The sequence below is a fragment of the Mus caroli genome, chromosome 2 (assembly GCF_900094665.2).
Source record: "Mus caroli chromosome 2, CAROLI_EIJ_v1.1, whole genome shotgun sequence".
In the NCBI taxonomy this organism is placed as follows: Eukaryota; Metazoa; Chordata; class Mammalia; order Rodentia; family Muridae; genus Mus; species Mus caroli.
The window spans coordinates 114,205,095-114,220,135 of NC_034571.1; the positions used below are offsets into that span (position 1 = coordinate 114,205,095).

Below are 15,041 nucleotides of genomic sequence, written 5' to 3' on the forward strand. Positions count from 1 at the left end.
ACTCACACACTCACACACACACAATACACACACACACAATACACACACACAATACTCACACTCATACACTCACACACACACTCACACACACACTCACACAATACACACACACACTCACACACACACTCACACACACCACACACACACTCACACACACACTCACACACACACTCACACACACACTCACACACTCACTCACTCACACACACACAATACACACACACACTCACACACACACTCACAATACACACACACACACACACACTCACACACTCACTCACACACACACACTCACACAATACACACACACACTCACACACACACTCACACACACTCACACAAATAATAAATGTAATGAGACATTTTTTAAAAAGAATACAGAGACTGATAATTTTAGCACTGAGTCTTATTTCTCCTTAGGACTCTAGCTGTATTGTTTAGCCCTAATAAACTAATAATTTACCAACTTTATATGATTTACTGTGGCACCTTGCTCTTGCTCTGAAAGTGAAAATGAGAAGGTCTCTATCTCACTTGTTATCTTTACTTGAGTACTAAAGCCAACTGAAATCCTGTTCTATCCTCAAAGCTCCCATTCACACAGGCTTCCCAACCACCTCACTCCCACCCTGACACTCGTGACATCTTAAATCTCTGCATCCACCATAACCTTAACATCTGTGCCATCTGTCGGCATGAACTCCTCATAGATGTATGATCCTGTCTTCCGCACACTGCTCTCAGGAGAGTACACGCTGCTCCGGCTGCCGATCTTTAGGAGGAAAAGAAGGGGGACAATATTGCCTCAATCTCCAGGCTTTATCCACAAATCCCTTCTCCTTCCCCAACAACTGCATTCTGTTCTTCGACGTCCCAGATTCTCAAATATCTTCCCACCTTACGGAAGAGGCGCTGGCTTCCTCCTCCAGCAGAGCTGGGGTAGTAGATGTAAACATTGTGGTCCTCTGCACTCACTGGCTTCTCCACAAAGGGCTTGGGAAAAACAGCTCCATTAACCTCCACCTGGTCTTCCCCTTCTATCAGGCTGCACTCTGAAAGATGGGCGTGTGATCGTTCTCGGGGCCTAAGGTTGGAAAGTATTTCCAACTTCTACTTCCCTGGGCTTTTAATCTATATAACCTTTAAATTTTTATGACCATGTCCTATAACAGATATGCTGATGCTTACATATGGTATTTAGATATAATAATATCTATATAACAGTTCAAAGGCTCTGTCTAAAGACCCACGAGTCTACCTACAATCCAACAATCAAAGGCCCACACAGATATGTATACAGGAGATGTTTAAAGGACAAATACTGGGCTAAATCATGAATATCAAGCAGGGAACAATCAGACACAGCCAGGTACTCACCCTCAGGGCAGGCGGGGTCACGGTTGAGGACAGCATATCGTGGCAGATCAATACCTTCCTCCTGTAGGATCCGGTACACCTCCCTCCTATCACCCCCAAATAAATTAGCCAGGTAGAAAAAGTAGGGCTTACTAAGGGGAGAGGCTAGGAGTTTTATTTGCACAGGGAACCAGAACTCAATAGGATATGATACCAAAAAAAAAAAAAAAAAAAAAAGTGAAACATATTTGTTTGACTCTGATTATCCCAAAATAGGCTCCCTAAAATGGGCACTTCAGGGCTACCCACCCCTCTGGTCCGCAGGAAGCCATACCTATCTTGGATGTAATACTGCATGGCCAAGTCATTGATAAGGAAGGGGTTTCGAAGCTTGGAGTAAGCCACAGCTTTGTCTAGAGGAAAGCCTGTAATGGAGGGGAAAATGGAGACACCAAAGAAAGTGAGAGGCAGTGGGCATGAGGTGTGGCAGGAGAGCCAGCAGCCACCACTGAGCTCTTCCACACACCCTGCCCAGGGCTTACTGGCCCAGCTCCTCAAGTCTAGGACATCCATTAGGAAAAATGAATCCAATCACATGGAGGATCTAAGTCTAACCACGACCTAAGTATCCTGCAGTCGCCCTGTGAGGCTGCAGCATGGGCCTTAAGCCACACGCAGCAAACCCTGAGACAGGAGGCTCTCCTGTGTGTTGAGAGGCCAACAGCCTCTTACGAATGGTATAGCAAGGGTTCCATGCCCACCGCCACTCATCCTTCCCAGTCCCTAACCTTTGGAGTGGAAAGAGATGAGGCAGTGGCAGGACGGCCAGTTCTCCACAGGTTCATTTAGGATCACATCTTCTCCCAGGATGACAACGGTCAGGTAGTCAAATCTGCAGAGTCGCTCTAGAATTTGGGTCATTGGCTTGGACTTGGATTTCTTGGTCATGGCACAGATGCCAACAATAATTTGAGGTTCTGGGGGCTATAGAAAAGAAGTGCTATCAAGAATTCCAGATTCCCACCTATGTCACCTCCAACATTGTCACACATCTTTCAAGGGCAGTCTCTTGTCAGGACTTTGGACCTAAGGGATAAAGGATGACTACCACAGAAGACACACTGTAGAAAGGACTTCTTCAAAAGAAGAAGTAGTGACCATAAGACAAAAGGAGGAGGGGCATTTGCACAGGGGTTTCAGAGCAGCAATCCACCAATCTCTACTGACCCTCCCCAAGGCAGGATAGAGCCTGTTTACAAGAGGGAGTCTTGTAAACAGGGGCCCCGACACCAAGCCATGTCCCTTTGCCTAGACTTACCACCTCATCCTCCTCGTCCTCAAGGAGTTCACTGTCACTCTCTTCTGTCCTCATGCCTAGTCCACAGGTGCCCAACCCCTCATCTCCAGCTCCAAGGAAGAAGTGGGCCGTAGTGCTCTCGTCCTCATTGGCCGTCAAGGACCACATCCCCGCCGGAACACCCACTCATCCCGCTCTGCAAAAGAGGGTCCCCTGTTAGTGTAGAATCCAAGCTTCCTTCCAGTGGGCAGGGATAGGATACAGGGAGCTAGACACTGAGAGGGAACTACAAGGGTACAAGAGGGAACAGAAACAAAGCCATGGAAAGGACCAACAAGAAAGGAAACTATGTGACTTGACAGGACTAAAGAGGAGTAAGAGGGAAGCGATGACTCCTTTCCTCCCCTGTTTACCCGACCCCAGCCAAGAACTGGTAAGAGGATCAGCAGCTTAAGCCTTACAGTGCTGGCATGTCACTGATTCTGCCAGCAGGAAACAATGTTAACTCCAGGCAGCAAGGAGAAGAGGCAGTTCTTCCAGGAAGGCTACTGTTGGTTCCTACCAAGAGAGGGTTAGACCGACATTTACTTCAAACACAGGATTTATTCCACAATATTCTCAGCTCTCTCCACCCCCACAGCACTGCTAGAACCAAAGGTTCACTCAAGGGCAGAGGAAAGCAAAACTCAGAGGCTTTTGCCTTTAAACTCCATCTTCATTATCACATGTTATTTATTCGACAAACATTTACTGAGAACACCATCCACCCTAAGCATTGTATCAGAACATTAATATCTGTGCATCACTTTCTCCTTCACCCCCAACACCTTAACAGACAGATATCCAAATTCACAGAATCAGTTCAAGGAAAGAAGTCTGGTGCTGGTTGGGGGGTTGAGATAACCATCCACAAAGCAGTTTTCAATCCATTCTCAAATTGAAATCTCAATGGTCCATTCACTGTCCTCTAGGACTGCCAAACCAATGCTGGTCTAGGACAAGGTCCTCCATAGCAGCAGCTACATTGGAAAAAAGGTCATATTGGTAAGACTGTCTTACGAATTTGGATCAGAAAGAGCAGGCAGCTCCACGTCTGCATGCATACACCTAGAATTTTAATGGAAACTCTAGTGTCTTGCTGTACCAGAAAGACATCTGTCAGGAGACATTTCTGGTTATTAGACAGGAAAGGTGCTACGCTGGTATCTCATGAGCAGACGACAGGAATGCCACAAGAATTCTAAAATGTATATTCTAGCTCAGGATTGATCCTGTCTGAACTGTTAGCATCACCAAGGGGGTTAGACTGCCATGGGAAGACTCTCCTACACAGGCGAATGCACACAAGGACATTCTTCTCTTTTCTATATTAAACTAAAAAAAAGAAAGGAAGAAAGGAAGGTAGGAAGAAAGAAGATAAGAAACACACAAAAACATCTCCAGATGCCACAAGGAAAAGAATGGGAAAATATGATGCAGGATATAGAAAAAAAAAAACCCTAATACTAAATTTTTAAAATGAAGGAGGGCCAGCTAGATAGATCAGTGGATGGAGGCGCTTGCTGCCAAGCCTAACAATCTGAGTTTGGACTCTAGGACCTACATGGTGGAGAGAGAACTGGCTCCCACAGGTTGTCCTCTGACCTCCACAGTGTGCTGTGGCTCCATACACAGATGTAGCAAACATATAAGTTAGATGCAACAGTTCCCGACTTCAAACTGCCAAGGATGTAACACAATTCATTTGCATAAATACCATGTGCTATTTATGACTGCAAAAGCAATTAGTACAGGTTTGCTGGTGGGTTTTGTTGTTTTGAAGCATCTGTTTTACATGTACAGGTGTTCTACCTGTAGGGTGTTTATGTACACATTTATATAGTGTCCATGTAGGCAGAAGAGGGCACCATGTGCTGGGAATAGAACCCAGGTCCTTTGAAAGAACAAACAGTGCTCTTAATCACTAAGCCATTTTCCAGCCCCCAGTTAGTAGTAGTTTAAAAGTACACTAAATTCAAGCATGGTAACATATACCTTTAATCTCTGAACTTGGGAGGCAAAAAGCAAGGATATCTCTGTGAGTTCAGAGCTATCCTGGTCTACATTGTGAGTTCCAGGCCAGCTAAAACTACACAGTGAGACCTATGTGAAAAAACAAAATAGAAATAGGGGCCGAAGCAATGGCTCAGTGGTTAAGAGGTCCTGAGTTCAATTCCTAACAACCACCTGGTGGCTCACAACTATCTATAGTGGGATCAGATGCCCTCTTCTGGTGTCTGAAAATAGGGTCAGTGTACTCCTATAAATAAAATAAATAAATACATTATTTTTAAAAATGGACTGAAAAGATAGCTAATTTGTAACCGTGGCTACCTTTGAAGAAAAGAGAACGGCAGTAAGACTTTCTCATGACACCTATACAACATGGCCTATAAATAAACGTCTATTTTCAAAGCTCAAAAACAATCTGAAGCAAAGACACACAAGGCTAATATTTGCTAGTAGTGGATTGTAACAGTATGAGCAACTATTATTATTTTCCAAAAATAAAAGGAGTCACTCAACAGACATTTTCCATGTTCCACAGCAGTTCTCAGAAACACTGACAACTCTAACGAAGCCAAGAACTCCTTGATTAAATTAACTTACTACAGAGTTATAAAGCCTTCAATAATTTCTGTGTTTTAATTTGAAATTCTTCCATGATCATAGGGTTGCAGCTTTGATTAGAAAACTGTAAATGACCTTTATGTAGACCTCAGTCTTCTCGGTCTTCATCATCTGATGCCTATTGCTCAACCACCACAAGCCCAGAACATTCTTCTATGCAGCTCCAGCTTCTCCAGTTATGCACTGCAGCCTGCACACACACACTCCTCCTGACTGACGGACCATTTCTCTGAATTCCCTTTCAGTGACCTAACCGTGGCATTCCCAAAGATATCTCACAACTTCCTCACTTAGAATTTCACCACACTCTTTGTCTTTTTCTAGAGCAGGAGTCCTCCTCTTGTCTAAGATTCCTCACCCTGTTGCCCTCTGAGTCTTCCCTGCTTTTTGTGTTGTTTTGTTTTTGGTTTTAAACAATATCCAGCCATATTCTTGGAATTCTATTACAACTCTGTAATGGGAAATAACAGGATGGAGAAGTCTGTTCTCAAACATAGACTGAAGGAAGATGAAGGTCCAAATTCCAAGTTAACAAAGCAAAAATAGCCTGACAGGAATAGCTATGACAGGGCCAGGGCTTACGTGGATGCACTTCTGGGACAAGCTGGGGTTTTAATGTGATGTTCCCAAAACCACTTTTCTGCTTTCTGTGTTCTTTCCCCTTTATCGTCTCCCCAAACTTTGTTGCATAAGAATCCTACACTGGGCTAAAGGGCAGTCTTACTGTGGAAGGAAAAGAGGGAAGGGCTGGGGGGGGGTGGCAAGGAGGCAATGTAGGGAACACTGATACTACATCAGACCTAAAGAAGGGTATCCAGCAAGGGTGAACTGTGACTGCTTTAGCTCTTAGGATTGAGAGCACTCACATAGTTCTCTACTTTTCTGGAATCACCTTGCATTTGAGAGAGGTTCCAACAACGGTAAATAAAACTACTTATTTCTCACAGCACTACCAATATTAGGCTTTCCCACCTTCAAAAGTGAACCCCCAAGCCTGTGCACCTCTTTTTTACTGGTTATTTTGAGGCAAGGTCTCACTCCGTAGCTCAGACTGACCTCAAACTCAGTCTCCCAAGTGTTGGGATTACAGGCGTGAAACGTTCTGCCTGCTTCCCACTTCCTTCCTAGGGCAAGTTTTTATGTTTCCGACATATTCCTTATTCTGACACGAGTCTGCTGCTTCTTCTCACTATCAGCTCACTCATCCTATCCTCTCCCCACCTGTGATAATGGCTCTTCACTGACTCCCCTAACCTTACTCCCCACCCTGACTGCTGCACCCCAATCACTAATTAATGCAATGAATCCAGCCGATTTTCCCACTCAGTGATCAGAAGTAAACAACACTTCAAACCTGCACATGAGTCATCACCCTTGTTAACACTTTTTTTAAAAGACCGAATCTATGTAGCTCAAGATAGCCTTGAACTCAGAATCCTCTTGCTTCAGCCTCCAAGGTACACTTGGTAGCATCTTTCAGTTAATGATAAACACTTAATGATCCCCTATACCGCCCGAGGGCCATTCCTTCCTCACACTAGCCGTCCAGGAGGTTCACCTCCTCTCCACAGTAACCCCAGCATTCAGCAGACCCTCTCCCCTGGCCAGCCAGTTCCTTCCCTCACCTCCCCTACATCCAGCCCCGCTGGACCTTCCTTCCCACGGCTTCTAGCGCACGACCCTCTACTCAGCCCCCTCCCCTACAATCCAGTCCCTCTCCTCCTCCCAGAGTCCCCAGCCCTGTCCCTGCAAGCCTTCCATCTTCCCAGGTTCTCCTTATTACTCCCTCGGACCCCTCCACACCCGTCTGCTCTCCCACTGACCCCCTCGGCCGTCCTCTCTCTCTCGGCGCCGGGTCACAAATCCCGCCCTCCCATCCAGACTGCACTCGCTTCTGCCCGCCCCCGCCGTCCCCGCCTCGCTCTCCCTACGCTGACATTGGGGCCTCCCGGCTGCGCCACTCCGAAGTTGTCCCCACCCGGGACTACCCACGGCCCCGAGCGCAGGCCGAGCCCCTCGCCGAGCCCACCCTTCCCGATACCGCCCCCAGCCCCAGCCACTCCCCCACCGCCCCCGGCCCGCACTCACCCGCCTCCCTCCGCTCGCGCAGCCGAACCTGCCGGCAGCGACACCTGACAGCGGCCCAATCAAAGCGCGACTTCTTTGCGGTCCCGCCAATCCGCAGAGGGCGCGCACCGGCAACAGTCAGGCTGCGTTGGCCGGAGCCTCAGAATGGAGGAGGGTGGCTCCTAGTGGCCGTATAGGGGAATGCAACCTGATGCTGCTCTGCCTCTTGATTTCCTACTGCGTTGCCTGCCAGTCCACAACCTTGGTCTCTAGAAAGGCTAACCAGCGAGACCAATGGAATGGAGACACAGGGAGAAGAGGCAAAGTTTGTGACGTTGCACCTCCTCCAGGGGGGGGCGGGGAACCGAGTCTTTCTTTCCTGTAAAGCAAAACCAAGTGCGATTAAAGATAGACATAAGCTGAAAATATAGACATAGCTGAGAATCGCTAGGGATGCTGGAGACAAACGCTTAAACAAACAGAGAAGCAGATAGAAGAAGTTAAGGGGAGGAATAAAGAAACTAATTTGTAAAAGATACAAGCAAACGGTGGGCAAGGAAAACTGAGAAAACTGGATTCTGCCTCCACATCCTGCTTCTTCTCTGTTCTCTAGCCTTGGAATCTGAAACGCTGGGTTTGAATCCTGCTCATATCTTTAAAACCACGTAGCCTTGGGAAAGTCACTTGACTTCCCAGAGGCTCCACTCTGCTTATCTGTAAGGGTGGAACTAAATACTTAATAGACACAGTGCTGCTGCTTGTGACAAAGTACTTGAGAAAATTTATGGGGAAAGAGATTTATTTTGGTCCAGGGTTTCAGGCATTTGGCTCCTTAGCTCCATTGCTTGGGCCATGAGGAGAGGCAGAACATAAATGGTGGCTGGGTAAAAGCCACTTGCTTGTTGGCTGACAGCAAGCAGAGAGGGATGAATGGGCAAAGGGCAGATGTATTGTCCAAGGCGTGCTCACAGGGACCCATTTTCTCCAGCTAAGCCTCCCATCCTCGCTTTCAGCATGTCCCAGTAATCTTACCACATTATTCATCCATCAAGGGATAAATCCATTAATTAGAGTAGAGCCCCTTTGAGCTTTTTGCAATAGCTGGTAATTAACCAAACCCCAATACATGAGCCAGTAAAGGACATTTCTTATCATAAAAGAATTGATGATACTGATGATATGAAAGCATTATTTATGCATTTGTTATTGTTGACCTTGAATCTTCATTTAGGAGTTTGAGTGCCCCCAATTTGTTCTCTATAATTTTGGGGACCTTGGAATTGTCCTAGTTAGATGCCTCATCTTACTGAAACCTCTGTCCCAGGCTTCCTGAATTGATAGAGATAGATTCTAAGAGCAGAATCTACAAAGAATCAATGATAGTTAGTGCTCAGACTCATTCCTCTTCTACCACTCCAACCCTGGGAGCGAGTAATTACCGCAGCTCCCAGCTGTAAACTGCCTCCAGCGACCCCACTGACGTACTGAGCCTCACAAAGAATAAAAAAAGTGCACAAATCGGTGAGTCCTCTTGGAAGAGCTATTGTTTCCCATAGGAAGGCATTTTCCAAATTTGAATGACGTCTCTGTACCCTGGCTGCCTTTACTTCTTCTGTTAGCCTCCCTTCCCACACCCCACCTCCTGAACACCTTCTCAGCCAAATAACAGCCCAATTGCTCTCGAAGACTATCTCCTCCTTTTATCTGGGTAAATATACACCATCCCAAGTAATTATATTCACTTACTCATACCTACTTCTTAACCTGGATAATGAACACCCACAGCACAGGTAACATTTTTTTTCCCCTCTCCAAAAATAAGGACCCTCCACCAGTAGATCTCTATTCTCGGAAAATTTGTTATTTTACCAAGAGAAGAGGCTTAAGTAATAGAACCAAAAGTGAAATGGATTCTTCCTAAGGATACTCACCAATGAGAACGGTCAGAAAGGAGCTATAGGGGGTGGGGACTTGAGGGAAATAAAGGGATGTATATTAGTTGGGCCAGTGGGGATTATGAAGGGTAATTCTTTTTCCCAAGTACTTTCTTACAACTTCCAAATATCTTACTGACTTCTGGAACATCAGGAAGCTGAAGGTAGACATATTAATGGCAATATGTCTGCTTTGCCTTGGCTGGCCCTCCACACCCAAACCTCAGGTCTCTATCTCAGCTTCAGCTTTCATTCCCCTTCCTGCACTAATAAAATCAAGTTGCACCTAGCCCAGCACGTAGCTGTGGAAACGAACCCTCTAGAGTCTGAGTGTGCACTTCGCAAAAGAGAGAGCGGACCAGGAAGAAGACAGAGCCTCCCTGATGACCTTATGCCCTTGGATCCTACCAGCCTTCACACTCCAGATTAAACCGCTTTAGCGAGCCAAGAGAGGAAGCACGAGTGGTTCGGGAGACCTGTGCCTGCCTGTTCCATTCCACACCCAGTCATCTCACCACACCCTCCTCCTCTCTTTATATTCCCCCTCCAGTCCAGGAACTGCCAGCTGCAGAGAAGAAGGAAGAGAAGGAAGAAGAAACTCACCATTCCCTGCCCAACCCCAGCCCCACACCCAGAGCAATCAACAGGTAGGCTTTCAGACACTACTCAGGAAGAGTCCTTCGAACAGCAAACAGATTTAAGCCTGGAAAAGAAGAAGAGAAATAAAAGATCAAAGGTGAAGCAGGGGTTAGAGTAGAGGGGAAAAAAAAAAAGCAGGGCCCCAATGAGAGGCAGAAAATAGCCAAGCTGAAGACTTGGGGGCAGTGAGTTTGGGAGACAGAATAGACGGGATAAGAGCCAATAGCTTTCTGATTCTTAAGGGATCCTTTGTCATCCTTATTAGGAAAGCATAGGTGTAGCAGGGAGTTCCCTAGTGCTCTTCCTGGTTCTTAGGGGAAGGTGACCTTGAGGCTGTGGTGTCTTTCCCCTGAGCTCACTCAGTCTTCCTCCTCTATCTGTTTATTCTGTGGTTTTCCTGCGGCTGACTCTCCTGGGGAAAATGGAGAGATGGCGTGCAGATCGAATTCAGAAAAGAGGCTGGCAATGTCAACCTCCCCACCCCCACCCCCAAAACCCAGAAAATAGACAGATTGGGTTTCAGATTTAAACAGAGAGGGTGTGAAAGAAGGGGGGTTTCAGGTTCGGGAATCCCCGTGGTGCTGTCCTCTACTTAGTGCTGAAATCTGACCACCCTCATCCTTGGTGGGCGTCTGTCTCCAGCCTCAGGGAGTGAATCTCCGGTCTTCTTAATTACCTGGCTAGTGCTACCCAACCCCACCCCCGCACACCTAGCGCGGTGGCAGGCGGGAAGGCGGAGCCTGAGTGAGCCCCACCCCTGGAGACTGCGGCTGGGGCCTCCCTCTCCTCTGGCTGGCTCCTTGCTTCGCTGCGCTTCTCCTGCAGCCTGGTAGGCACCGGCTGCCACTTCAGCTTCAGCCTTGATCGTGACCCCTATTTTGGGTCCAGTCTCCGACCCAGCTCCATCCTATCTCTACCCGGTTGCATCCTCCCTCCTAGTTCCTGACTTGCGCCAGATCCTGCTCCGAATCCTTGTAGCCGCATCCCCAAGCCATGGCTGGTCCCTTCTCCCGTCTGCTGTCTGCCCGCCCCGGACTCAGGCTCCTGGCTTTGGCTGGAGCTGGGTCTCTTACCGCCGGGATTCTGCTCCGCCCGGAATCTGTAGGAGCTGCCGCTGCTGAACGGAGGAGACTGTATCCCCCGAGGTATTAGAGCCTGAGATGCACGAGGTGGGGGCTGGGAGTGGTAGTGGTGGTGATGTGAACCGAACAGGTAGAGAGGATGACTTGAGCAAAAGACAGGGCCTCGAAGATGGATTTCCTGTACAGTTTGGAGATCCTAGCCCTGTAAGGGAAGAACATGTCTAAGGACATGTCACCCGATGTCACTGCCTCCACGTCAGCTTTACCTTTGCAAATTCTAGGTTCACCCACTGCCCAATCCTTTTTGGATGACTAGAAGCTTTTTTTTTTTAATTTGATCTCGACCTATTCTCCTTGTTCTCCCGAATTCTCCTGAGTCTCTCCCCTCCCCCATCTCTAATGTTGTGCTCACTAGAGAAAAACAACTCTGTAAACAAGGGGGAATTGAGGTGTTAGAACTATTAGGAAAGAAAAGACCCTGGGAATCCCTGAAGAGATTATCAAGATTTAGCCTACCTCTAATTCCCCCTCCTTCCAACGAGCAAAGCCAGACATGGCTCACTGGACAGCTCCCAGCTGACATCAGTAGGTCTAGGCTCCTGTGCCCTCCCTCCATGGTTACTGGGTACCCCCTTCCCAGCGCTGAGTACCCAGACCTCCGAAAGCACAACAACTGCATGGCCAGTCACCTGACCCCAGCAGTCTATGCACGGCTCTGCGACAAGACCACACCCACTGGTTGGACACTAGATCAGTGCATCCAGACTGGAGTGGACAACCCTGGCCACCCCTTCATCAAGACTGTGGGCATGGTGGCTGGAGATGAGGAGACCTATGAGGTAGGGGGCCCCTCAGAAATCCCAGTTCCTTCCTCCTAAAGATCCCTCATGTCTGTTCCCTCAAGACTCTGGATTGTCTATACTCAAACGTTCCGACCCAGTGATATCAATCTACAACTCAAGTGTAGCAAGGAGTTTCTTCTTTATAATCGCCTCTTCCTCTCAACTCCTTTTCAGGTATTTGCTGAACTGTTTGACCCTGTGATCCAAGAGCGGCATAATGGATATGACCCCAGAACAATGAAGCACACCACTGACCTTGATGCCAGTAAAGTGAGCCAAATGTGACACTTCCGATATGTGCAACCTTGTGCACAACGTTCTGTATCTCCAATCATTACACCTTGTTTCCTGACTCAGGGTTAGACTGCTGAGCTTTCTATAGTGATAAGAGAAAGAATTGCATATCTTGAAGAGTAGCAGATAGGAGGACGTAGTGGATAAGAGTCTGGATAATGGAGTTGAGGAGAATCTGATCAAAGTACAAAATGGTGAAAGAATTTTTAAGAAGTGACTATGTCTTGGCTGGGTGTGGTGGCTCACACCTGTAATCTCAGCTCTCAGATGGCTCAGAAGAGACTCCTCCCTCCACCAAAAAAAAAAAAAAAAAAAGGCTGTACCCAAAGTGAGAAATGTGGAGAAATGACCACAGTGTTTTCAGTTAGCATGCCTGTCCAATGTGTCCTTCCTTCTGGGGCCTGCTTTATAATCCCCAAGAGTTCCCACCTGCTGTGTTTCTGTGATTTATAGTCATTTCTCTTATTCCTCAGATCCGTTCTGGCAACTTTGATGAGAGGTATGTATTGTCTTCAAGAGTCAGAACTGGCCGAAGTATCAGGGGACTCAGTCTCCCACCAGCCTGCACGCGGGCAGAGCGACGAGAGGTAGAACGTGTTGTGGTGGATGCTCTGAGTGGCCTGAAGGGTGACCTGGCTGGACGGTACTATAGGCTCAGTGAGATGACAGAGGCCGAACAGCAGCAGCTTATTGATGTGAGGACCCTTGACAGGGAACGGGATTGTGGAAAAAGAGGTGGAGGGGAGGGTGGACCAGAAAAGGTAGATGGCCTGGATGGTACTGTGAGAATTCTTAAACCCAATCCCTTTATTCTCCTTAGGACCATTTTCTGTTTGATAAACCTGTGTCCCCATTGCTGACTGCAGCAGGAATGGCTCGAGACTGGCCTGATGCTCGAGGGATCTGGTATGGAACCAACACACTTTTTTGGGTTGTTTTTTATTTTCCCTTGTATGTGCAAAGTTTTTTCTCCATCTACCCCAGTGCTTGTCTTGCCCACTGATGGCTATACCTATCCTGCCCTCAGGCACAACAATGAGAAGAGTTTCTTGATCTGGGTGAATGAGGAGGACCACACACGGGTCATCTCTATGGAGAAAGGCGGCAACATGAAGAGAGTGTTTGAAAGATTCTGCCGGGGCCTCAAAGAGGTTGGAGAAGGGTATACCAGGGAGCTAGGGGAGAGGAAATGAGAAATACCACACAGCAGCATAGCTAGATTGGCTATATCGCTTGTCAGTCAACCCAGAGTATTTCTGATAGCAGGAAGGGTCATTATCATGCTAGGATAATAGTTACAAACCAGGCCCATCCTTGGAAAACCAGGGCATATAGTTACTCTAAAAATAGAAAGAGTGTCAGTAACCTAAGGAAGGAAATTAAGCGTAATCTCTGCCAATGAAAAGAAGGAGCCAATGACCGAGCCAGCCAGCGCCGGGGTGGGTGGTGGGAGGTGGTTATGTGCAGTTAAGGAGAACGTTTGAGCCTGGGCTGACGGAGGGCGTGAGAGATTGATTGGTTTGTTCATGATACATCCCCCAGTTCTGAGCCAAGGTGAGCCTTGACTCTGGAGATCTAGCATTGTATCTAGGCTCTAAGCAGAAAGTGCTAGAGAGACTAGGGAAGGTGGAGGCTGAACTGGCTTAAGCTCTAGAATGTGTGGTTCTGGATGAGAGGTGACTGGGCAGGCTTGCATGGACAGGGTCTCTATATTTAGTCTATGTTAGAAACTGCCATAGATCTGATCCTTAATGTATTTTCTTGTATCTACAGTTTTATTTTTGGACTTGTAAAGAGAGGGTACTTCTCTTTTAGATTCTAGCCAGGAAGCTCATACTATTTTCGGCAAGGAATGGATAATGTTCTATGAGTGTGTAGAGAGATACTCTTTAATTATATGACTCTGTTTATTTATCTATAAAGGTGAGGACTAAATGAAATAATGTAGGCAGAGGAATTGTTCTATAATAAGGGTTAGCTTTAGCATGTAAAAATCCTTCTGAGTTACAGAGCATCATCTTTAGGTAGTGTGGTCTTTTTGTCTATTGCTCTGGCGGGCCCCTGTCTCTTCCATCCATAGTCATTATGGTGGTCAGGAAAGCAAGAATATCTCTTGAAGTCCCCCTCTTCTCACACGTACCTGTGAATCTGGCTTCTCTGCTGTACCTTCTCATGTCTCCCTGCTCTATTATCCATGTTCCTTTTATAGCTAAGAGTAGGCTCTCCTGCCTTAGCACCTCGTTTATGTCCAAAGGGACCCTTTGCTCTTTGTCAAAGATGTTACTGATGCATGAGAACTCCCTGTCCTGTTTACTACTTCTATTCATTTCCCAGGTCACTCTTAATGTATCATTCTCCAAAACTTCTTCCACAAACAATCTATCTGCCACAATCATATCAGTATGCATATAATGCAACATCCAAGGGTCCTTCCATGTGCGATGACAATAAGTTTTAACAACAACAAAGAGCATGTCATTCATCAATCCTCAAGTTTCTCGTTGTAGACATAGTTCTAGAATGTCTGTGGGGCTAAGAGGGATCCATCCCTCCCTGATTTTTCACAACAGAACCTCTGTTGACACAGGTGGAGAAGCTGATCCAGGAACGAGGCTGGGAGTTCATGTGGAATGAGCGTTTAGGATACATCTTGACCTGTCCATCTAACCTGGGCACTGGACTTCGGGCAGGAGTCCACATCAAACTGCCACTGCTGAGCAAAGTAAAGGATATGTGGGGCTAGAGGGGGTGTGAGAAAGGGGACTTGGAAGGGGATGGAGGAGACACTCTAAAAAGAGCCAGTCCGCCGGGCGGTGGTGGCGCACACCTTTAATCCCAGCACTTGGGAGGCAGAGGCAGG

The 15,041-nt window shown here is 47.1% G+C and overlaps 2 protein-coding genes across 9 annotated transcripts in view; one reads left to right on the plus strand and one right to left on the minus strand.

Moving 5' to 3' along the window:
* The window catches only part of Ppip5k1 (diphosphoinositol pentakisphosphate kinase 1), a 45,989-nt gene extending 38,225 nt beyond the window's left edge, over positions 1-7,764 (minus strand). For 5 of the 8 annotated variants that reach the window (XM_029473459.1, XM_029473453.1, XM_029473438.1 and 2 more), the window contains exons 1-8: positions 7,412-7,764; positions 3,115-3,211; positions 2,675-2,849; positions 2,145-2,340; positions 1,691-1,781; positions 1,378-1,463; positions 898-1,052; positions 671-772 (exon numbers count right to left, since the gene is read on the minus strand). In XM_029473459.1, coding sequence (XP_029329319.1) covers positions 671-772; positions 898-1,052; positions 1,378-1,463; positions 1,691-1,781; positions 2,145-2,340; positions 2,675-2,821 — 777 coding nt within the window. In that variant the 5' untranslated portion in view covers positions 2,822-2,849; positions 3,115-3,211; positions 7,412-7,764. Of the gene's footprint in view, positions 1-670; positions 773-897; positions 1,053-1,377; positions 1,464-1,690; positions 1,782-2,144; positions 2,341-2,674; positions 2,850-3,114; positions 3,212-7,146; positions 7,189-7,411 lie in introns of those variants that run through there. The other 3 variants (XM_029473448.1, XM_029473440.1, XM_029473437.1) reach the window with 1 other exon arrangement.
* Positions 7,765-10,731: 2,967 nt separating this feature from the next.
* Ckmt1a (creatine kinase, mitochondrial 1A) overlaps positions 10,732-15,041 on the plus strand; it is a 5,383-nt gene continuing 1,073 nt past the window's right edge. Inside the window, exons 1-7 of the mRNA XM_021156482.2 lie at positions 10,732-11,108; positions 11,686-11,884; positions 12,062-12,157; positions 12,655-12,876; positions 13,002-13,087; positions 13,209-13,332; positions 14,769-14,914. Coding sequence (XP_021012141.1) covers positions 10,957-11,108; positions 11,686-11,884; positions 12,062-12,157; positions 12,655-12,876; positions 13,002-13,087; positions 13,209-13,332; positions 14,769-14,914 — 1,025 coding nt within the window. The 5' untranslated portion in view covers positions 10,732-10,956. The remainder of the gene's footprint in view (positions 11,109-11,685; positions 11,885-12,061; positions 12,158-12,654; positions 12,877-13,001; positions 13,088-13,208; positions 13,333-14,768; positions 14,915-15,041) is intronic.